The following is a 23,934-nucleotide window of genomic DNA, read 5'->3' as shown; positions in this document are numbered from 1 at the left end:
AAAAAAAANAAAAAAAAAAAAAAGGAAGAAGAAGCAGATGGTAATATCCTTTTTGGTTTGGTTAGTAAACTAATTTTTTTCGGGAACCCAGCACTAGATATACTCTCTGGAAGTCATTTGCTTTGTCAAAATTGTATGCCTTGGATCGATAGCTACTGGGACTTGGAAACAAAACCAGTGAAAGAAAAAAAAAATAAAAGCCCAAAAGCAAATAAGTTTAACAGAAAAATCAAAATAATAATAATAATAATTCTTAAAAGCAATAGTATGTTTCTGCCTTCAAATAGGTAAAAGACCAACTCTATTAGTGAACTCCATAGCAGTAATTATGGTAATAAGGTAACTTGAATAAACTTGGTAGCACGCCATGGGGTGAGTGGGCTACTGATGGTTGTAATTTGTTTTCAACTAGTTAACGTAGTGCTATGGATTATGGGTAGTACAATATTTATCCAACATGAATAGGTATGCTATGTTTGAGTTGTGATTATTGCTCATGGAAGGACAAGTAATACTGATATTATTCCTTTGGTGGTGGTTGCTTATCAAATTTTCCAAAAACAAAAACTTGTGCACTCAGCACCAACTACTTTGAAGAGCATCTGGTAGACAGTCACCAAGCACTGTAAATTGGAGAGGGGCTCCACTAAGAATTTCAATTTTGATTATTATTGTTTTATGAAACTGCATCAACTTGTTTGTAAATTGTTTTTAAAAGTGAGTTTCTCCAAAGAATAATAGAAATAAATGATAGCTAGAAGTTTAGACCTATTTTTACAATATAAATACATTATAGAGTTTTTCAAAAAAGAGAAAGAAGACTTCCAAATTTTAAAGTAAAATATATATGATATGTTTGTCATATTACAATTAATATGCTTAAATGTAACCCAGTGAAACTCACCTGTATCCACCTAAAGGAAGGCATGTATTTTCCTCTAAGCAAGATTCTGAATCATGAGTGCCAGCTTTCATTGTCTAACCCAAGTCAAGTAGAACAGGTCAATTTTTGATATTATGAAAATCTCATTCTAATAAAAAAAATGCGGTTCATCATAGGCAAGCTGAAATAGATTATACCTGCATAACCAAATCAAACTCAGCAACATCGGCAGTATAAGATTTCTTGCTCTTCTCATTGTTTAAGGCAGCCTGAACATAAGAGACATCAAAAATATAGAAATTCAAAAGGACCCAAAAAGTAATACTCAGAATTCTATCAAGAACTCAAGATAAATAGTAGTTTGCATTTAGAAAATATTAATGACTTGGTAAAAAGTAATGTAACTGACACAAAATTTGCTTTATCCAATGGAAAATATGTCAGACATAAGGGAATGGTGAACGATAAATCAAAGTGTTAAACCACGTTAATCTCCTCCTTTGTCCTAGCTAGCAGGAACCAAGTCCAAATACCTAGTATAGGTAACTCTTATATGTCACTTCATAATTTTAGCTATAGGTTTTATATAAATCCCACTCAAAGAAAAGAGTATAAACAAAAGTTCATCAAACTCTTTCATACAGCACTAAATTTCTTAAAAACTGCTCAAATTATAGTCCTATGACAACAGTGAATAAATAAAAGACCAACCAAAAGAATGATCTTGAGAGAAGTTGAAGAGATTGTTAGTTTAATCAGTCATAATTCATAATTTCATAAGGAATGGAAATCTAATTTAAATCTTCATCTAGCTGGTTCACAGTATTACAATCTTAACTTACTTAGAAAAGGAAACTACAGCAGAAATTAATTGAATCTTATTTGAACTAAGGTCAGTAGATGCTCAAGTACCTAGACCAGAAAGGTAACACGACAATAAGACTCAGAAAACATTTACTAAGGTGCAATCATCTAGTGTCTGTCAAATGAATGAATCACATCTGCCCCATTTTTCAGGGGTAAAATCATGTCACTTCTAGGAGGTGAAGTGTTTATTTGTGATTTGTAAAACCAAATCTGTGGAGCATGAGATGGAGCCAGAGGTTTCCAGTTTGTAAATTCTTTCATCTGCTTCAAACCCACCAGCCTGAGTCTCTAAAGCATACCAGAAGGATGAAACTTGAGGGAAGGAGGAAAAATGAGATCACATCATCAAATGATAATACAAAACTAGAGAATCAATCATACTGTATGAGGGAAGGAGAACAGCATAGGAAGCTTCTATTTCTATAACTGTTTTTGATGGGAGCGAGGGAAGAACTATCAATACCATCAGAGGATAGGGGTTTGCACAAGCCAATTTATCCAAAAATGTGTGCAATGCCTATTTCAGCCCCATATTTATAGAAAATGTTTTTACAGCAAATAGACAGAGGAACAATAGGGAGTGGCATTTTCAAGTCCTGGTACCAATATGGTTAGTTTTGTGGTCCAGGTAATAAAGTGTCCGGCAGCCTTAAGTGCACGAATTTCCTATGACAAGCAATAGAAAAAAAAATGCATAGGATTTCGCATCATATGGTGCAAACATTTGCAGCTGAAAAATCTGCTTGAAGAGAAAGTTGAACCACCCGGTTTAAGTGTTACACCGTCACATTATTGCAGTTGCTACTGCACCAATAGATATACCTTTGCAGCAACAGAAATACAAATAGGTTTCCAATCCCACTAGAATTGTTTCTTGCCAAAACTCTAAAGGTGGGAGCTTACACCCTTATATCAGCCAATAGTTTTCTTGAGTGCACTCCGTATATTAAATTAAAAATACCACTTTGTATTACGTCAAGGATAAGAGAACTGCATGTAGCAGTTTGCCGCAGATAGTAACTACACTTGTATCTAGCAGTTTCACACAGTGAATCTTTGAATGGGTAGCCAACCATTCCAGAGATTTAAAACACAGTTTATCTAATACAAATAATGGTTCCTCTCAGGATTTAGAAGAGATTTAAAAGATTATCTGGGTAAAACTTTCTGGTCTCTTAGAATTTATTTAACCCCATTAAGTCACAGCTGTAAAGACAGCTAGCTGTATCTGTTAATATAGTCATCAGGGCCCAGCCCGGAGACGGCATCATACATGTCATGGTAAAGAAATATCCAGCCATCTTACATTTATAAAAGAATATTAAGAACTTAAATTACCTGCTGCAAGGTCAATGTGCTACTCTTGGAGAGTAAGAATACAGGAAAGTTATACGTGTTCCACATTATACCAGTTCCCTGCCAATAATGAAATTCAAGGCCTCACTTTGTCAGAAAATTAAACCGAAACATAGGCATCCTACCAAATATTATAAATTCTAATCTCTTGAATTAGACTTCGTTAAAATAATAAATATTCAAAGACTACATCTTTGGAGATGGTTTCATCTTGATATCTTTTTTCTTTTTTTTAATAATTATCATCAACAAAATATATGCATACATGATGGAGAAACAAGTCAAGCACTTTGGTATAGGACGTTATCATTGTCAAATTATTGATTTCAAGATAGTTCAAATAAAAGTATTCATCTAGTTAGCAACTCACAATTGGGTTCCATTCATAGTTGATGCTTCTGTAAGGAGCAAAATTTGATTGTGGGAACTTCAAAGCTGGAGAGAATCCTACACACAAGAAGAAATGTCACTGTCAGAAGCAGAACCCTGAGGGTTATCCGACCTTATCTTTGTAAGAGATAAAGGGGAAAATGATGTGGAATTAAGTGGCTTCATGCTGTTAATAGAGCTTAGGTTCAACCGAACTGCCAACAAAACTTCCTGCAGAACATTATAAATTGTTACCTAGTAGATAATTGCACTTTACCTTCTAACTTATTTTGAATATCAGGCTCTGATTCAACCAATACACCAGCAATGTTGCTAGCAAACGTCGTATCATTCAATATTCTGCAACAGGCAGATATCTTCTTAGTAAGCATGGTTCAAGTTCGAAGAGTAATAACAGAAGGAACAAAAAAAATTAATGAAACGCATCATCCTCAGGTATCAGTTATAAATTGACACCAATACAGAACAACATAAACTTTTTACATTTATAAAGAAACCCAGAAACAGTGACGCATGGTAGATCATGGCCTACATTGTAAAGCTAAGAAATGATTGTATATAAGTAAAAGAATAGTTAATTCCACCACAAATCACAACATAAAGATATTATAATTCATATTGCTTAAAAAAATACATCCGTATTCCACTAGGAGCGACTAGACGGTACATGGGCCTTTCTACCTCACAAAATCTCTTTAAAACTTTATGATTCAACAATGTTTATGTACACAGAAATTAGTAGAATATCAAGTCATTGGCCTAATCCTTATTTAGTACTTGAAAAGGCAGAATCATTGTTGGGTTCACTTACCATCTAGCAGTTTGTATCAGCTAATAGTCTCTACCAACAGGGACAGTAATACTTGGGACTTACTGATTTAATGCATGTGTGTATGAAGACAGAGAAACTGCATGCCACTAGCTTGGCTCAACCAAAATTCATTTAGTTCTTAAGAGATCTAGAACTGAAATATTAATCTCAAAAAGAATCTTTACAAAAATTCTTTTCGTTCTACTATATGAGGTGAATTTTCGATTACTTAGCAACTGCTTTCCAGTCACAATTTACCTATCAATGTAGTCAAGGATATACAGTAGTACATAAAAGCCTTTATCTTAAAAAAATGCATAAATAAATAAATAAATAATCATAGTTATTAGGTATAAGAGATACTACAGAACACCATGGTTCAACAAGAGACTGAATGAGTGAAGCAGAATATCCAACTGGCAAAAGTGAAATTTTATATACATATACGAAGCTTATATACATGCCTGGCAAAAAAGCTTTCAATTTCATCCACTGCAAGCAAAACTGCAGATAACTGAGATAGCTCATTGGATTTATTCAGTCTGATAATTGGAGCAACAACCTTCTCTCTTCCAGGATCTGGAATATAAACAAAAGGAGAAAATTACATGAGAGGTTCGTTAGAAGGATATCTGATTACATGTTAAAACCAAGTAAATGAACTATGATTAAAAAATAAGGACCAGAAAGAACCTACTCGAACAACCAATCTCCCCAGAAAGATTGAGTAGTCGAACACAAGGATATCCGTCAAGCATCATATACATAGAACTCTGGAGATCAGGAACTGACTCCATCATGCTAGTCTCTCCTGAAATATATAAAATGAAAAAACAATAAAAAAATCATTCAAAATAAATTAATGAACCCTATACACTTCTGCTTTACACAGGAGACAAAAGAAAAAGAAAAAAAAACATAGTAGTATAAATAGAGTGCAAATGCCTTCAGAAAAGGACAAAGTAAGACCAAAGGGCAGAATTAAAAACCCAGAAATGGTCATAAGAGACGTCCTTCCTAATGATCAAATCAGAAACTCAGCAAGTCTGTGGTAACCCAGAACAACAATTTACAGTTTGTGTACTCCAAACAAGACGCGCTAAGAAGTTCACTAGTTTATCGATTCTTAAGCAGGAAAATGGAGGGAAAATTATTATACTCCTCTCTGGCACCTAATGTATTCTGTCAGATACAACCCTTTCCTTTGTTTTCAATTTGCTTCTCTGTGCTGAATTTGACAGGTAAACGGTAAAAGATCCTGAATAACAGTAGTTCTATCTTCCTTGTCTGATCTGTTTTGGATTTTAAAAAAAAAAAAAGCCTTTCTCCTAAGTTATTCATCAAAGAAACACCGAAGGATTTATTTCTGCTGCTGCCAGGACTTTTAGCTAACTGATTTATCGAAAACCAGTCCACACCCATTCAAATTTCATCATTAAAATTCTAATTGTTTTTACCAAACATTAACCTATCTCTTTCTACAACCTAAGAAACATAGAAACCGGTGACAATTCTCAGCGATTGGAATTGATACGATTGCATAAATCCTTGAAATGATATGAATCAATAAGCTACTCAAGTCGTGCTGACATTACAATTCAACAAAGCAACAACGAAACAAGATTCCTTTTGATCAAGAAATGTTTCTAAGAAAGCAAACGGAGCAAGAAATCAGAAATTGCAGAAGGATATGAGAGAGAGAAAGCGGTCACCGGAGAAAGACAAATGAAGCTGAAAGCTCAACGCCAATAGCAGCAGAAGCAATTTGGGGGCCATAGCGGAGCTGCTTCTACTCTTTGCTTACAGAAGAAGAAACCCTAGACCATCGTCGCCGTAGTATCTCCCGTTCTCTTTCTCTTCCTCAAAATGCTTCAAAGTCAAAATGCTTGTAATTCTGAGCCTTTCGACGGGGATCTTAGAGTAATTTAGGCGTCCAGTTTTTTATTTTATTTTTGTTGGTATTTTTAAAATGTTTTTAAAAATAAAAATGAAAAAATTATTTTGGAAATGTATTCGGTAATTTATTATGAAAAAATTTCTGAACTAGGAAAATAAAAGAGTCAAATTGATGTTTTCAGTTTTTCTGTGTAAAAGTTGATGATATTTTTATTTTTTATTTTCCATGTTTTCAAAAATGTCTAACTGAACACATTTTTATCTGATTTTTATTTTCAAAAATAAAAATACAAGTATAAAAACATTACAGAACGCTACCTAAATTTCTTATGCAAACCACATATACAGATATACTTGCTTTAAAAAGATTTGAAACACAAAAACAATCCAACATTAATTTTTAGCTATAATAAGGACGAATTATTTTTATTGTTTAATTTACCAAACTAAACTTATACAAATTAAATTAAGAGTAAATTCCTCATATAGTATCTGACGTATGATCAATTGGACAGTTTGGTACGTGACATTTAAAAGATGATATTTTGATACCTCAAGTTATGCTATGTTTGATAGTTTGACACTTTCGTTAACGTTTCAGTTAAATATGAAGGCAAAATTGACATTTAGATGCTATTTATAAATCTAAACATGAAAAACACGAGTTTTGTAAATAACACGTTTAGATTTATAAATAGCACGTAAATGTCAATTTTGTCCTCATATTTAACTGAAAGGTTAACAGAAGTGCCAAATTCTCAAACATAGAATAACTTGAGTACCCGTGGTAGCATCAGTACCGGCATATGACCCTCAAGGCAGTCACCAAACGAAAACCATACCCCATTTAGTTCAGTGAAGAAGAGAGGCAAAGCTCAATGAAAAGAGCCCACAAGTAGGATGCACTAAGCAAATCCTAGCAGCCATCGTCCAAGAGAAGTGCAGGAAAGGATTTAATGGTTGCCTTTCTTCTTATTACTCATACCACACACGTGTGAATATCAACAATGACAAATAAAAGCCTTGAAAGATTTGTTCTACATTTCTTTTTGGGTTCTATTTGAAGGAAGAGAGTCCACATCCTATTCCTAACAACCACAACAAGCATTCAATTAAAAAAAAAGACACGAGAACTTACACACGTGTTATAATTCAACTATCTACAGTTGTTTGGTGTTAAAGAGGGAGACTTTAGCGCTTTTGTGCTTTCCTCCGCCTAGACTGTGTCTTCTGCCATCTCTTTTTCGGAACTAATTTGCTCTTTGGTTTCAGCTTCAACTCGGGCGAGAACTTATAATTTGGATCTCTCATGCGCGCTTGTATATCCTTGAAGAACTGCAAATTTAATTTCTTAGGCCCCCCTTGTCTCAGCTCTGCATATTCTGGTCCTGAAACTATATTTTCAAATGCTCCTATTAATATATCTAGGTCACTCATGACTTCCCATACATTAACATATCTCCCGTCCGGCCCTTTCTTCAACTTTCTCAATGCATTCTCAACTGCAATTTTCCTGGCTTGCTTTCCAGGGGAAAGCTCCTCTGGTTCTTGTTCTGCTTTTAGTAATTCTGAGATTGTCCGATACTTCGATGTTTCCTCAAATTCAAACAGCTTATCTATGTATTTGTCACTTTTTTCATTTGGGTAGGCTTCAGTAGGAATATCATCATCTTCATCACCTTCACTACCAGTCCACAGAGACTTCTCCTCATCACTTCCAGACCAAACACTTCTCAACTCATCACTATCATCGGCATCGATTAGGTCAGAGTGCTCCCTTGCCTGCTGTTTAACTTTTCGGATCTCTTCTTCCAGATGACTCTTGTCATCCTTTCCGTCATCTTTCTCATCTTCACTGCCTGTCCATAAGCAATCATCTTCTTTAGTTTCTTTGTTCCAGGCTTTCCTTAAATCCTTGTCACCAGGTTTTCCATTCCCAAAAAGATCATAATACTTATGATTACCACGAGCATATGATCGTGAAGCTACAGCATGCAATAGTCACAGGTATCAGGCACATAAATCAAGTGCATGTCGTATAAAGCTATCTCTTAAATTTTGTTCATACTTTCCAGCAAAGGAAGCTAATTTTTTCTTCAACTAGGCAGTTGCAGAAAATCCCTATATATAGTTTGAAAACTAAATATGAATGGTGTGTCATTATGTTTCTTATTCGATAGTGATGAAGCAAGGAATTAGTTTCCATCGCAAAAGTCAATTACAGTTATTTTTTTCTCCTCCAACAGTAAAGATGTACCACATCAGCAAATTCAGAGTTCAAGATTCCAACATAACTCAAATTCATCTGTGAAACAAATAGTTGTAATTATAAAATGAGAGTGTAAAACTAAAATTCTTTTTTCATTGTTTCTTGTAAACTCAGGCTAATGGAATGAGTCCTCAAGCTAAAGATTTGCTGATGACACCAATCCAAAATGCATAGTCAAGGAAGCCAAGTGAATATCAGATGGCCCTTTTTTGTATTGGAGACAGAATCCAGATAATGAAGTTGAAATGGAAATAAAAAGGTTCTATGCAATAACCTAAATATGAGAGGACGCAAAACAGAAGGAAAATAAAAGGTAGAAGAGAATGAGAGACAGACCTTTTTGTCGATATTATAGTGCATAGTTTTACAATGAAATTAAACCTTGAAGATACGAGGAAATGACCAAGTATTAACTTGGAGTGAAGATCAACTTGTGGGGAGTAATACGTAAGACACAGTACATATGACACAAATATGCAAAGCATTAGTTTGAAGGAATGGAAGTTAACCTTGAAAACATGGACGAAACCCATAGTGAGTTGCTGATGTGCTTAAAGCAGAATCAGACGGATACTCCAATCTGAAAGAGGAAACAGTTAATTTTAATTTTCCTTTATAACGAGAACTGCATACTATTACACAACTTAGATGATTACAAACAGATATAAGTTTTGAATGCAGAAAACAAAAGCACGATCCTAGTTGGTTTTATATGTATATATACATACATATAACTGGACAGAAGAATCTGGGGAAGACTGACTGGGTTTGCATCCACAGTTGTGCAATCTATTTAAAAAGAGCAGAGTGAGGGGAAGACTGACCTCGGAAGAATCTGGGGTTTTGGGACTTTGCAGAGACAAGAATTAAGGGAAAAGAGGGAACGAAGCCTCCAAGCCATACGATGAAATTGCAGGTCCCAACTGGAGAACAAGGTAACGAGGAACAACTTATGAAGACGAAACGGAAAGAGGCTTGAGGGTTTAGGATCCAAGTCATCCAACCGGCAACCACCAACTTAAATGGAATTGTTATTTTTATTTTTTACTTTTTAGAGGAAATTTTACAAATAATACCTCAAATAGAGCCAATTCATCAGTTTGGTATCTCACTTTTAATAACCATCATATTGGTCCCTCAAGAATTCCAAACTAACGGCGTAAAATCTACTGTTTGGTATGCTAATTCATGGCCATTTTTGTCTTTTTAGATTCTCAAAAAGGGCAAAAAAAAGTTCATTAAAATATCACCTCCCTCAGAGATCGGTGGATGATGACTGCAGTGGGTGGCTGAAAAAATGATATTTCTTGAGTGAAAGGAAAAAAAAATAAAAATAAAGATATGAGACAACAATATCTCTTAAAAGTAGACATTTGACACCATTAAAACCGCATGCAGTCATCATTAAAAGTTTGAATTCCTTACTTCAACCTCTTATCTTAACCCATAGATTTATTCAAAATTCATAAACCACCTCCGTATCTTTATATTTGATTTGGCATGCACTAAAAGTTCTTAGAAGTGTAATATTCGGGGTACTAAATTGGTGTCACAAGGCCGTATGGCTCCCCAAAAAGAGAGAGGCCCTTAGGTAAACCAAAGTGATGAATGACTCTTACAGTCTAACACACCAAGAAACTTGCCCTTCTGCCTATAACATGAGGAAAAAAAAAAAAACCGTCCAAAACAGAATTTGACTAAGAAATATCATGAACAGGTTCTACTGAAAATCAGAAGTATCATCTCCTTCAACAGCTTGGATAACCTGGACTAACTGGACGCAGTCGGACTCAAAGAACCGGAGCTAGACCGCTCTCCTCCACTAGCTGACACGCTAGTCAATCTACTAGCCAGGGCCTCCACCACAATCAGAACCAAAACATCGTAACACCGACTACAAGCAGCCTGCAACCACCTTGCCATCAATGGAATCGTTTGTTTGTTCTGGGTGCTTTACAGAGAGAGAGAGAGAGCACACAATTCTTTGCAGTGAAAAAGGAAGACTTGTGGTGGATACTGTCAATTTTGTAACGTAAATGATGGGTAGAATCCGAGACACCAAATTCTTACTCTCAAAATGCCTATGTATTAAACTTATCACATGCCTATACAAAGACATCTACATTAACCTATCCAGTGACCATTCTTAACGTCATTAAATAATCTCTGAAAAATGTGGTAAAACACTAACACCACTACTGTAACATCTAGGAACTAGCCACTTTACATGGGAATTTTAACTCGACTATACTGTTGGTTATATAAAGAGGGATCACAGTAAATTAAAGTCTAATATCTACTGGGGCTTCAGTCGAACTCATCTCAACCACAGGATAGCAGATGTTGAATGTTAACATTTAGAATCATGGTACTTCAGTCGAATTTGGGTCATCCAACATCACAACAACAGGAGCAAACTGCAAATTTGGATGTCAGTGACTGAAAGAAGAAATGGAAAACCCAACAAAGATCAAACTTGAATACAAACAAACACTGACCTCATCATCCTCTTCAAAGTGTATCCCATCAACTGCACTGTTCTGCACGAATTCCCATCCAAAATTGCTTTCAAGCAAGGCCTTGAGTTTTCTTGTCTTTCAAAATAAGAGTAAAGCAATTAGTATTTTCTATCCACATGTCTAGTCCAACAAAGACAAGCAAAAACTATAGAAATTTGAAGTCACTCTCTCATCAAATAAATCTCCGAGTAGTTATGGACCAAGTTTGATATAAAATGCAGCAGGTCATATGCAGCCACTCAGGGGTGATTAAGTGATGAAAGAACCAAATGATTATATAGGCTGGCTGAAAAATACTGAGAATCTGAGGCCATAAGCACCAGAAGAGCAATCATAATTTCTAAACCAAGTAAATACACGACTTGTACTGCCATATAAACGACCAGTTGCAGCAGAAATCAAGTGTGGGTATACTAATATTAGGGAACACACACTGAACAATACTAATATCAAAGGTTTGGACAGTTATCCTGCCTGCCAATGCAGGATATAGAAAAACATAAAAAGGAGAGAGAGAAGAATATAGAGCTCAGTACCATAAACTCCAAGATGTTACCCATGCCCCAAAACCATACCACCAATGTAATAATACCACTTCTGTAGGCAGAAACTGAACTACCTTATCATCATAATACACCATAATTTCATATCATGAAATAAATGATTCTCGCAAGTGACTATGCTTATGATGACACATCCAATGGCAATAGGAAATTGGGATAAAATATAAGATGATAACATCATAGATTAATAACAACAGACTCCTGATTACCCTTTTTCTAGATAGAATAAATATTTCATGAAACACCCAAGGTTTAGAGTCAATACCCATGAAAGAAGATCTCCATCAACAACTGAGGCATCTTGCAGAAGTAAAAAGAATTCCTGGAATCCCATTTCAGAAGTTAGTCAAAAAGGTTGTAATAACCCAAGGTTTCCTTACCTGACATGACTACACAGCGAGTTTTCGTTCATTCTCTTTACAAAAATGAACTGATAGCATAGAGATACATAAACATGAATCAACTTGATGGATTTACCTACTGTCGCCTTAGAAATAAAAAGAATGATAACAGCAGAATCAAGCACAAAGCACAAAGATGATGGAGTGATCTCACTACCTTAAAAAGATGATATAAAAAGCTATCAGCAGAAAACCATGAATCATCTAACAAGGCTGATGCACCGCTTGTCTCCGTGCAGTCCTTCTTAAGCGCATGTTTTAGTTGATAGTAGATGACTTTAATGAACTGTGATATCAGAAGCTAATTATCAGAGCAGATAAAGAAGGAGGGGGAGGGGGGGGGAGGGGGGGGGGGGGGGGGGGGGGGGGGCGGGCGCAGTAGGAGAGACACTTCTGTTATGTGTCGTGTACAGGAATTAAAGTGAGATTACATAAAAACTTTCAGAACGTGCTATCTTATCTGAAAGTGATATAAAACTAGAATGTTTTATTTTACTTTCAGGAGAAAAGGAAAGATTTGATAAGAATATATATGAAAATGGAGAACTCCTACTAAAATACACAAGGAACCCTAAATCAGCTGCTAAAAACATTATAAGAACTTCTGTAGTAATTTGTCACTAACTATAAACATTTCCCCTTTCCTTAACCCTTATCGTCCCCTAAACCTTAACTTTAAACTATATAAAGTTTAATACATCAAAATGTATCATGCAATACCAACCCTCTTGTTTCTTCTTCCTTGCCTTGCCAACAACTTTGTAAGCTATCAGTGTTTCGTGAAAGTTATAGTCTTTGTGCAATTGTGTATCTCCTCCACATATATCTCTAATTTAGATGGGCAACATCATTGGCAACTTTACATATGCACTAGAAGTCTAACTTAGGCCTCAAATCCTTAACTCACCACAAACCTTTTGGAATAAGGTAGATAGCAGTCCACTTCGTATTGCATTTATCACCGTTCTGTTGAAACCAACTACGACTTCCATCCCATTCATGATATCCCAGTTGTTGAACAAATACAGTGACAACCTAATAGGCCCAGAAGCTTTAGCTTCAATTTAAGCGTTCCAAGAAAAGGAGTCGGCAACTCCTCCTATTATCCTCTCGGAAAGATTTATTGGCCTACCACCGTGGATCTGGCTCCAATCCAAAACCTCCACCTATGCTAGATATTCTATCACTAGAATAAATTTTGGAAAGAAACTATCATATTTATCCAATCAACTTTTCCTCCACCAAGATACCCTTCACCTATCCTAAACCTATCAATTGTGCTCTGGTTCTTGATTAGAATTCTATCCAGTGAAATAATGTGGCTCTATCAGATCTTTTCATGAAATTTACCAAAGGACGTAACCTACTTTTGAGGTTATAAGGAAAATAAATCAAAAGAGCAGAGAAACAGAAAAGGTAGTATGTATATCCGATGATGCATAAATCAGTCTAGACAGATAAGACTTCTCTAAGACAGCTCAAAAATCAATTACACAGCAAGCTATAAATGGAACACCTGTTTACATTACCTTTACAAATAGCCGACTCCTTGTATGGAAAGGCTGCATTAAAAATATAACAGAATTGTTAGATACTTAAATCTAGATATCATTATATAGACTTGGTTAAATATAATGTATTGTGTTACTTTCATGTGATGTAAGAATCAACGGAAAATCTCTATGCTAATTTCACATTTAACAATGTTTTTAAAAAGACGGGTAAACATGTATATCTTTTAATTATGTAAGTGATCAAATGCATATACAACAGAACTGCAGAGTGCAGAAGGCGAAGAGAAAACAATTTGATTTTATTGAAAGAAAACATTACTTATTTGACACTATTGAAAAAGGAACCAAGATGCTTTTAGTGTGAGTATTTCTTTGGTTGGCTACTTTTATTCTCTTCCTAAAACCAAACACGCCACCACTTGCTTAACAACAAATCAGTCAGAAATATTGGGTGCCCCTTAGGAAAATACAAATTCATAAAAAATTTGCAGAGAACAAAATATAGAGTAGGACCGAAAAAATGATTTCTTTAGGGAAAACCAAGATTAAAGCCATTTTTTGGACAATTACTGGCCTGCCAATAGACTTTCTGCTCAATCTTTTGAGGCAAGAGAATATAAAAAAAGGGTGCTAACTACATTACTTTATTAGAGTCGTTCATCTTGACTTGGCATGTAACATGTAAAGTTATCCTTGTTTTCAGAGATGGATGGGGTGGAAATAAAAAAAGAAAAAAAAGAAATAGAAACTTATTTTCATTCTTCGTTGAGTGTACTATGGGAAAACACGAGTGTCTACATGGATTGTGAGGAGGTTTGGAACTTTACTATCTTTGAAAAGTTTATCTACCCCTATAGAGAAAATTATCTGTTGTGAACATAGGTTTCATAAAATACATAAATCTTGTGCAGAACTTGTCTTGCCTATTTATCCTAAAAGAAACAACCCTACTTTTTATGTTGGTTTGTATCATTGAATTGAAAGACAAGTAAAGTGAAACGTGGAACTTAAACCAATACTTACAGCTTCAGTACATCCAAATAAAAGATTGACCAGTGCTTTCCACTGTAGAAAGGCTTCAAGTGATTGCCCCATCTGCATATGTTTAAATACGTTAACAACCTGATAATAGCAAGTAATAGAAACGATGACCGAATTTATCCGTATGCATTCTGCACTTACCAAAAATGCAACAAAGGCATATTGCAGCTCCCCAAGAAGCATATCCTCAGAACCTCCATAATCTTTTTGTAGTACACTTTCTAACAAATGTGTCTGAACCAATCAGTAATTGGGAGACCAGATAAAGGAAAAAAAAATTAGTGAAAGTAAATTGGACAAACATGCTCAACAGAAAATTAAAGGGAAAAAAATCGATGATTTTACTACAGAGAGGAGACCTTGTCAAGATTCAAAGAAGTAAGCTGCTGGACATCGATTCCTTTGTGTTTGATCACATGTGGAATTGATGTGTAGTAGCATCCTCTAGCATTAGACGTATCACTGGCTGTTGAGAACCTGCTAGCCTTTAACTGCTCATCTAGAGCATTCTCCTTGGCTGTTTTAGGAGTGGATTTATGCAGGGCAGATTCTGAGGCAACAGTAATTTCTCCTCCAATGGGTTCTATAAAAACACCAAACATACAAAATGTAAAGGTTGTCAGGATATGAAGCACGCACATTGACATTGTAATGAAATTTAGAGAGTAATCTAAACACCTTGTTTCTACAATGAAATCACAAAACTAGTTCATTACTTAATTAGCACTCGGTAAAATAAAACGCAATAAATCCAAAAGTGAGTTTAAGACCAACCACTAATGGGCCGAAACAATAATCAGATCCATAATTGGAATCATCTATTTTTCTTTTTATCAGAAACAGCTCTATTTACGAAGAGAGAACAATACGTAGAACGGTACATAAGTTATCCATCTACGAGAACAAGTCATCTATTTTTCTATCGAAACATTTCTATTAACAAAAAGAGAACAGTACATAGAATGGTAATAACTTGTCCGTCTAATAGAACCATCAATCCAGATGAATAGGGTATGATTTTGGGATACAGTAGCTTCCCAAGACAGAACCAAAGAAATATGCTCATGGGACCTAAACACACAATCGTCACCCTATTTGAGCCAAGGAAAAAATAATTCCTCTCTTTTTCTTAACAAAAAAGAGCAAAATGTACTTGTACCACAAAACGAAATTGATAGCTTTACTCTAGCTAACATGTATATTTCTTCAAGTATCCTATCTCAGATCTCATCTTCTCAACAGCTTTAGATATCATCTTGCTCTTCTGTATCATTGGATATTGTCTGAGATCTATTTGGACCTGTTGTGTTTTGGCTCGTTGATATGATTTGGAAGTTTGGATTCAGTAAGCAAATCCAAGTTCAGAAAGGAAAGAGGTTTTTTCTATAAGTTCTAGGAAAGTAATCTTTCAAGATCTGTTACTAAGGTTAAGATAGAGAGCACATAAAACCAAGAGCAAAGGGTGATACAGAGATCTAGCAGAGAGTTGGGGATTAGCGTAGGGATTTCAATAAGCACTTGTAATCAGGTTGTTTTTTTCCATAGTGCTAGTGATCTCTCAAGAGAGATCACAAAGTGGACGTAGGCCAAGGTTTTTGGCTGAACCACTATAAAATTGTTGTGTGCTGTGTTTCTATCTTCAAGTTCATCTATCTACTTTGCTTAAGTCGTAAAGTACCGGTAAAGACCAGAAAAGATCCTAGGGCGCTAACCACAATAGGACCAAGCTGGAAATTGTCGATATAGTCTCTAGTTAGAGGTGGAGTAGGAGGATACATGCTGATTGCGGTTCACTTAGGTTTATGATTAAGAGATAGACCTTGGGTTACAATCCAGTCTCTGAGAATGTCTTGAATAATGAGATTCAGAGAAGAAAGTTTAATGAAGTTAAGCTTAAGGTTGAACATAACTCCAGAATCACTCACAACAAGCTTTCCTCAAAGAACTTGTGCAGAAGATATAAAGCAGAGAGCAATGCAGTAACAGACGATGGATATTCTTGACCTCTTTACGTAGATAAGAGACCGATGAGAGGACAGCAAAAATTAGCCTTTCTCATACAAATCCTAACCCACATCTAAACTATAGCCTTCTAAATCATGAGACATGAAATTAGAAATGAAAGAATTCATTAGTCAACATGCTAAGTAAAACTTCCACACATGGCAAAACTAAAATCAAGACCCCAGCTCCTTAACCAGTCTTGCATACTTCAAGGGGACTTTCAAAATCATTAAAGAATTTATCATAATTTTTTTAATCCTTTTAAAAATGATCAAACCTCTATTAATACTAAAATTCCAATTGATTGGAAAGGAAGAGACACAGGACATTAATTTGAAGGATATAATCCCAGAGTTTGCTAATCTTCAAAGAGGGACACCACCCTATCCTCCCAAACCCCGAATTGTTTCCCTCATTCCCCAGGACAATATCAAGATTAGGGGAAAAGAAACCTAGTGTTTTCACTTAGACAGATGAAGACTGGAACCTTCAACCACTTAATATCTCACTATCAACTACAAGTAGTCTGAATTTGTTTCTCATGACATTGTCAACGGATGCCTAACGAGAGAAAATCTTCACAACAGTTCCCAGGAGCTACATGTCTATGAATCTTTCTATCATTCAAAGTCAAGTTGACACATCAGATGTATTTGATACACAAAACACAAGCAATAACTTGAAGTTGAAGGAAATATCGTCAGTGATTGAAAAAGAAGGAACATATTTATATGTAGAGACGTTAAGGTTGTGAATTATGCATACCTATCCGTTCAATGATGGTCTTTGTAATGTAGCTAGATAATCGTTTCCAATCTCCATACTGGCTTAGATTATAAGGACCAAGAAATCTGTCAAACTCCCAATTTCTAACTGCACAGCAATATCTCTCTTCCTTCATGACAAAAAAAATAGCAGAAATTGAAAGACCGGAAAACAATCCTTTTAACAAAACTTAAATCCACTTTAAAGTTTATAAAACAACTTAAACACAACCATGATATATTTGAAGTGTTAAGAGAGTTGTTTGGTGTAATTTGTTGGACCTTAGCACAAGAGAACATAAAGACAAACCTCATCTTGTGGTAACTTGACAAGCCGCTCCTCTTGTGCATCCCACTTGCGTACGATTACCTCAGATGGCCCGGAAAAAATGAAGAAGCCGGTAACGGGTGAGAAATCCTTGCCGTCTCTGAGATGAAAATATTAGTGAATGATGTTTCCAAGTGGATGAAAGAGCAGAGCAATGAAAAAAAGAGAGAGTAGTACTAGTACCTGGTGGATGAGGAATAGGAGACGAAATGAGGACCGGGAGGGATCATCTTGATGCCTTTGAAGGCGGGGCCTACAGAGACCATCTGAGTATCGATGCCGATGAGGGTGTACTGAGGCACGTCCAGTAGCACAAGCGTCGAGCCCTGCTTCGCCGCCTCCACCGCCGTTTCCGCGTCCATTTACTTGTTCTTGGCCTTTTGGGGAAGGTTTGAGAAGGTAAAGGAACCATCACTGTGTAACTTATTCTAGATAATATTATTATTACACTGCTGGGCTTGGACTATCTTAGGGTTTATGAAGATTTGTGGGCTTGGACTATCTTAGGGTATGATAACAGAAACAGTACTGTTGATGCCCACTTGCTGCCTTCTTATGCTTGTTCCTTGGAGAAAGGAGGGCTGAACTGTGTATACAATCTGTTTTTTGGATTTTCAATAGAGTTGTTATTCTTTCAAAAACCAAAAAAAAAAAAACACCCTCTCTTCTCTTCATCATTAAGACCCAAAAGGGAAAAACTCTTTTGTGAAGAAGAGAGACTTCTTATTCTCAAAAAGAGAAAGTTGTAATGTAAAGATTGTCAAAAACCTGCATATAAGATTTCATGCATATAGTTCAGGAGGTTCGCCCACAACCAAACCGATTGGATACCACATGGATTCGCCGCTTAGGTTGTAGAATACTATACAAACTCGAAAGAGTTCTCTATTCCGGTCTGGGAAACCAGAGATGGCTAGGGTATCCATTCTACAACTCTATTTAATAGGGCTAGACAAAAGAAAAATTCAATCTCTAACCTTGCTACAAGTATGTCGCCTAGAAAAACATGATGGCCTACTGAATAGTGTATGCTGGCCTAAAATGTTACAATTAGCTGCTCAATTCCCGAAGCTGCAAGGCTTCCATTTTTTGCCAACAGGATTCCAAAACACATCACTTGGCACATTACATGTTTGATGGTCTGAACATGTCCAGAACTGAACTCGCAGGAGAATTTTTTCCACAAAATTTACAAATGTTGAGCTCTCCAGTCCACTGCAAAATTCTCGTCACTGTCACCATCACTAGATGACTCTTCATGACTGGGCTCCTCTTTTTTGACAAAATCCGAAGCTTTTCTACGCTTGGCAGCATTGGCAGCCTTCAACTCCATTCTCTTCTTTCTCATCAATTTCACTTTCTCCCTATATGTTCTGAACAAAATGGAGAACTGTGGTAAATATTTACAGCAAAGAACTGAGCTGTAAAATTGTTTGTTTTATACTTACTTTTGCTCCACTGATTCAGCTTCTTCTATCATTTCAGCAGCATCAATCTGCAGGCCAATTGTGGCAACAAAGTAATGATAAGAATTCTATATGTCAATACAACTTCATAGATAGGAACAAAAGAGAAAAAATCTGGAAACAGTGCAATGATATAAAGCCATCACCTCCTCTTCTTCTAAACGATTGTCAACCTCCTTCAAGTCCTCTTGGATCAACTTCTCAAATTCTTTGTACTCATCTCTGACCAAAATTCAAGAGATATATAAAGTTACACTTTGTTCCATATAAATGAACAGTTGGATGAGTGTTCTAAGTGTTGGTTGATATTTTCACATTTCAATAAGCATGTCATCCAACCGTTCAATCAAAAGTCCTCCCATGTGCTCTTCCCAAAATAAAATAAGATAATAGATCAACTTCTTAACTGTACTCAGGAGGTTGAACATGATGACATTATTCACAGACATGGACTCGAATAAAGAAAAACAATAAATTTCAATATCACTTGATGTTCCTAGAAAAACCATATAGTATTCCTTTCTCTCAAGTTTGACATGAAACAAGAACAAGTTGAACACTACCTTTTCAGGCATAATGCCATGAACAATTTTATTGTAATAAAACTTCTGCATAACTAATATAGATTGTCATTATGAACCTTAATGAAGAAATACCAGAGCAGAAAAATGGAAGCAAAGATCCTACAGAAACACATTTACAATATGGAAGTTGAGAATTGTGTTCTTACTTGACATCTGGCTTAACAATCTTGATTCCCCGTGCAGATAAGTCAGCTTCCTTGTTATCAAAGAAGCCTTCAGGAAGAGCTCCTTTTGTTTGCTTAGCTTGTGAACTGGCACTCTGTGATGCTGCCTGTGTAAAGTCCCCAGAAGGCTCAATACTTCTGTTCTGCATCCTTTTGTATGAATCAGTCTCCACTGATGAGTAAGAGTCCGAACCTAATATGATCTTACTAAGTCAGAAATACTACTAGATAGAAGTGGATTTTACTTGCATTTAAGACAGTTCAAACATAACTTTATTAAGTTGGGAAAACTAATAGAGAAGATACGCACAATATCTGCACTTAAAATAAGAAGATTAGACCCATCCTAAAATGACAGTGGAAACATAAGTCTAACAAAATGCCATCCAGGTAGACATAAGATCCTCTAATTAGATTTTCTATGCTGATACTGTAATTATATTTACCAGTTCAACCCTTTATTTAATTATCAAACCACAATACAATCCTCGATGTTCATTCAGTCATAAGAATAATAGCAGCATATAAAATTATGCAAAGAAGTACACTGGGATGAGGGGATATAATTTCTCCTAGGCAACCACGAATGAACCAAATCACTTTAGAAACTTAAAAATAATTAGAAATAAATAAAACAATAATCCTCTAGGAAAACCACATTTATAACCAAGGTTAAAAGAATAAAACTATAAAAGAGAAGGGTACATCTCTGTACAAATTGGACAGCTATGTGATCTCTTGCTTATAGATGTCCATATCCTCTATTTAAGCTTATTATCTGAATATTTTCCATACCGGATGGAATTTTATCCTTGGGCAATCAACTAAGCCAAGGAGTAGAAGTACAGTAATCAAGAAAAGAAGCCTGTTCTCACCTGTACTTTGCTTTTGTGGCTGGTTATCGAAAAAACCCGGAGGAAGACCAGAAGACATTTGAGGTCTAAGCAACTCGGGTTTAGGGTCCTCCAGCTCCAAAGATACATCATTAGGTTTAAACAATTCTGGATGGGCTTCAGTGGTTGCAATATTTACTCGATTTGATCCGCCTGCTGCAGCTCTGAGATTAATTATTGCCTATTGCAAAAGAAGAAACCCATAAGTGATAGATCAAAAGCTCGTTAAATTCAAGATAGAGGCACTGCTCCACAATTTCGCCATGCATGATAAACAAAACAGAAGAAGAAACAATTATATGTTTTTAACATTATCACGTAATCTCCTTACGAAATCTCACTCTTCCGAAACAAATAAGTTCTTTGGTTACAGCACCTGCTTCTATCACCCCCCAAATTTACAGTAACGCAGTCTTTTTACTTGAGTCACAAATGAAGGTGCAGAATGATATCTACCAAAAAAAAAAAGGTGTAAAATGACCTAATAATGATGAGGTTCTCAAGCATGAAAAGTTACATGTGAACTTTTATGCAAGTGACCCCTTCTAGAGAAAACTCATCACCGTAAATGTTAAAATCCTGCACCTATAATATTATAATAACTACCATCTGTCAGATATATCCAACAAAAACTCTACTACACTCTAACATGCCTTTTATGGTCCTACAAGAAGTAGGCCCATAATGCCATACTGTTTAGCAAACAAATCCACGAATCAACATATGAGAGAGGCACATGGTTGAAACTCTGCTAACAGGATGTGAGTTAAGCATGAAAGGGGAACAAGGTTGACACTAGACATGGGTTGACAAGACCCAAATTACCTACTAGTCTGCTACAAAATTGCAACTTTTTAGTGAAGTATATACAGCTGGTTGAGGAGTCTCTATAGGTTGGCAAATGCAACTTCTTTCATCCATAGGTCCCTAATTTGTATAGCAATGCATATGACAGCCCCGTGGTAAAGCCACCTAATTCCCTCCTGGGAGAGTAATAACTAACATAAACCAAATACAAGAAGCAACGGACAGTATCAAAACAAAACACATTTTTGTATTACCCACATGCATAAGATGGTATTGGCCCATGCTACTGAGCATCAAGAATCAGGACACAATTAAGATCTCAATAAAAAATTTGATTTTTCAAAGTAAAAAGATGTTTCTCGAGGCCTAGTATTAGTAAAGTGATATATCACCTCTTTATGTTTACGAGAGAGTTGATGTGCGTCCCAAACAGATTCAGATCTCAAAACACAGTCACAAATCTTGCATAAAGGCTGGTCAGAATCATTGTACCTACATGTATCACGAGAAAAAGGACAAAAACGAAGTCAGGAACTCTGCACTGCAATCAGCTTCATCAAAAGAACAACTAGACATCTGAATTGCAGAAAATGAATATTTTCAAACAGAAACTCAGATTTCAAAATACCGTTACTAGGAATTAGATGCTACCTAACAAAAAACCAGTTAGTAGTTACAGTTTTGGAATGTATACAAAACGCCGTGTCCATAAGGAAGACAATGTCATACAAGCCAGAGAAGTAGGAATGAATGAAATTAGTAATTAGAGCAAGTAGGGTTCCAAAAGCATATCATCAAAATCGAATGAATTGGGGGCACTGACCGTACAAGAGGAGAGTTGATGCGCTTTTCCTTCTTCTGGGCGTTCAATTTGGCACGAAACAGCGCCTTGTTCTTGGCTTTGGCATCCATATTCTACTACCCAATCCATTAATTTTACACAGTTTAAATCCACGGAACAAATCACGTTTCAGAAATCAAATTGAGGGAAGAATTCAGAAATCTGACCTGACTAATTTGCCGAATTCAGACCAGGAATTTTGGGAGAAACTGTTCCGAGAGTAGCGCACAATTCCTTCCCCCAGGGTTTTACCTCTCTCAAAGATCCAATAAATTTCTTTAACGGCCCACTCTCTGAGTTCACCGACCAAACAAAAAACAAAAGCTAAATACTGTTTAGTCCTTATAAGCTCTCGACATTTCAATCTTCATGTTTTTTTTTTTTTGGTTCTGAACCTTCATGTTTCAATTTCATATATTTAGTCTTTGTACTCTTGATTTTCGATCGGTATGTCTGAAAAAGAAGAGGTAAAAGGAAAAAAAACAAAGAAAATAAAAAATATATATTTTGAGGTAAAATAGACATTTCAGCATAAAATAAACGTCACGTCACGTCACGTCACAACTTAACGGCAACATAAACGGATTTTGGATAGAATGGAACTACCGGTTGAAAATCAAGAGCATAAGGACTAAATAGGTGAAATTGAAACGTAAGGGACCGAAATTTCGAGACATTGTAAGTATAGCGAGTAAACAATGTTTAGTTCAAAAAACAAAAACACAAAAACTCTGAGTTGTCGATTTGGTTCATCTCAATTCTTTTTGAGGCAACGTCCATTTAGTACAAATTCTGGCACCTCACTTCTCATTTCGTCAAATACTCTAAGAAATTGTTTATTTGAATATAAGATGACATAATTTATGCCTATTCCATCTAAACTTATCTAAAGTTTTAGCAAACAAGAACCGGATTTCTATGGTGTACCCGTGACAAAGAAAACTCGAGGTAAATTTGGTATTGCTTTAAATGTTTTTGGCTTTATGAAAGTAACAAATGGATAATTGATTTTAGCGCGTATGAATATATGACTTATGATAAGTCATTGTTTGTCACATTGTCCTCTCCTCTATAAAACATGTTTCTAATGTCAATTGTGAGTCTTTTTCAATTTTAGGTATTGGGTCAGTTCAAGTTGCACCTTCTATCATTCTTCATATGTCCTCTATGTACCTTCTTTGTCTCACCATCTCTTCTTTGTGTCTCAGTTAAACTCACAAAACAAGTGTTTTGTCCTTTGTATGTTATTTTTCGGGATATGTGCACTCAGGAAATATGGGGAAATGAGACCTGAGGGGAGACTATTTCACTTGGATTGCATGTACGAAGGACAAACACAAGCATTGCAAGGTCCAGTTGCCTTGACAGTGAATTCCGATTGGATGATGATGTTTGGTTGTGGCATCCACGTTTGGGTCATCTATCCTTTGGTGTCATAAAGAAGTTCATGCCCTCTATGTTTTATGGGATAAGTGATTATTGCCTACATTGTGAGACTTGTGCCCTATCTAAGAGTCATCGATCTAATTATCCTTTGAGTTTTCACTCAAGTTCACGACCTTTTGAGTTAATT

General features: G+C 35.8%; 4 protein-coding genes across 4 annotated transcripts in view; all 4 read right to left on the bottom strand.

The window, feature by feature from the left end:
- The window catches only part of LOC101308133 (nicastrin-like), a 22,138-nt gene extending 5,850 nt beyond the window's left edge, over positions 1-16,288 (bottom strand). The window contains exons 1-13 of the mRNA XM_004289536.1: positions 16,189-16,288; positions 14,870-15,093; positions 14,652-14,744; positions 14,493-14,564; positions 12,870-12,990; positions 11,372-11,404; positions 5,005-5,115; positions 4,772-4,886; positions 3,753-3,835; positions 3,477-3,553; positions 3,089-3,166; positions 1,081-1,152; positions 905-978 (exon numbers count right to left, since the gene is read on the bottom strand). Of these exons, the coding sequence (XP_004289584.1) occupies positions 905-978; positions 1,081-1,152; positions 3,089-3,166; positions 3,477-3,553; positions 3,753-3,835; positions 4,772-4,886; positions 5,005-5,115; positions 11,372-11,404; positions 12,870-12,990; positions 14,493-14,564; positions 14,652-14,744; positions 14,870-15,093; positions 16,189-16,288 (1,253 nt within the window). The remainder of the gene's footprint in view (positions 1-904; positions 979-1,080; positions 1,153-3,088; positions 3,167-3,476; positions 3,554-3,752; positions 3,836-4,771; positions 4,887-5,004; positions 5,116-11,371; positions 11,405-12,869; positions 12,991-14,492; positions 14,565-14,651; positions 14,745-14,869; positions 15,094-16,188) is intronic.
- On the bottom strand, positions 7,395-9,478 carry LOC101311800. Its single transcript, XM_004288582.1, has 3 exons — positions 9,297-9,478; positions 8,982-9,052; positions 7,395-8,188 (listed from the first exon to the last, which is right to left on the bottom strand). The coding sequence occupies exons 1-3, from the start codon at positions 9,371-9,373 to the stop codon at positions 7,395-7,397; spliced, it is 942 nt and encodes a 313-aa protein (XP_004288630.1). The 5' UTR covers positions 9,374-9,478.
- LOC101308909 (protein AAR2 homolog) lies at positions 15,024-17,968 on the bottom strand. Its single transcript, XM_004288578.1, has 4 exons — positions 17,790-17,968; positions 17,589-17,706; positions 17,280-17,405; positions 15,024-15,093 (listed from the first exon to the last, which is right to left on the bottom strand). The coding sequence occupies exons 1-3, from the start codon at positions 17,966-17,968 to the stop codon at positions 17,343-17,345; spliced, it is 360 nt and encodes a 119-aa protein (XP_004288626.1). The 3' UTR covers positions 15,024-15,093; positions 17,280-17,342.
- Positions 17,969-18,298: 330 nt separating this feature from the next.
- Positions 18,299-22,662, bottom strand: LOC101301141 (zinc finger protein 830-like). Its single transcript, XM_004288553.1, has 8 exons — positions 22,529-22,662; positions 22,344-22,435; positions 21,913-22,012; positions 20,696-20,894; positions 19,803-20,013; positions 19,219-19,294; positions 19,055-19,101; positions 18,299-18,979 (listed from the first exon to the last, which is right to left on the bottom strand). The coding sequence occupies exons 2-8, from the start codon at positions 22,430-22,432 to the stop codon at positions 18,796-18,798; spliced, it is 906 nt and encodes a 301-aa protein (XP_004288601.1). The 5' UTR covers positions 22,433-22,435; positions 22,529-22,662; the 3' UTR covers positions 18,299-18,795.
- Between the last annotated feature and the right edge of the window lie 1,272 nt (positions 22,663-23,934).

This window comes from Fragaria vesca, linkage group LG1 (assembly GCF_000184155.1).
Source record: "Fragaria vesca subsp. vesca linkage group LG1, FraVesHawaii_1.0, whole genome shotgun sequence".
Taxonomy (NCBI): Eukaryota; Viridiplantae; Streptophyta; class Magnoliopsida; order Rosales; family Rosaceae; genus Fragaria; species Fragaria vesca.
Note: the sequence above shows the minus strand (reverse complement) of the source record. Positions and strands in the feature narration are given on the sequence as shown.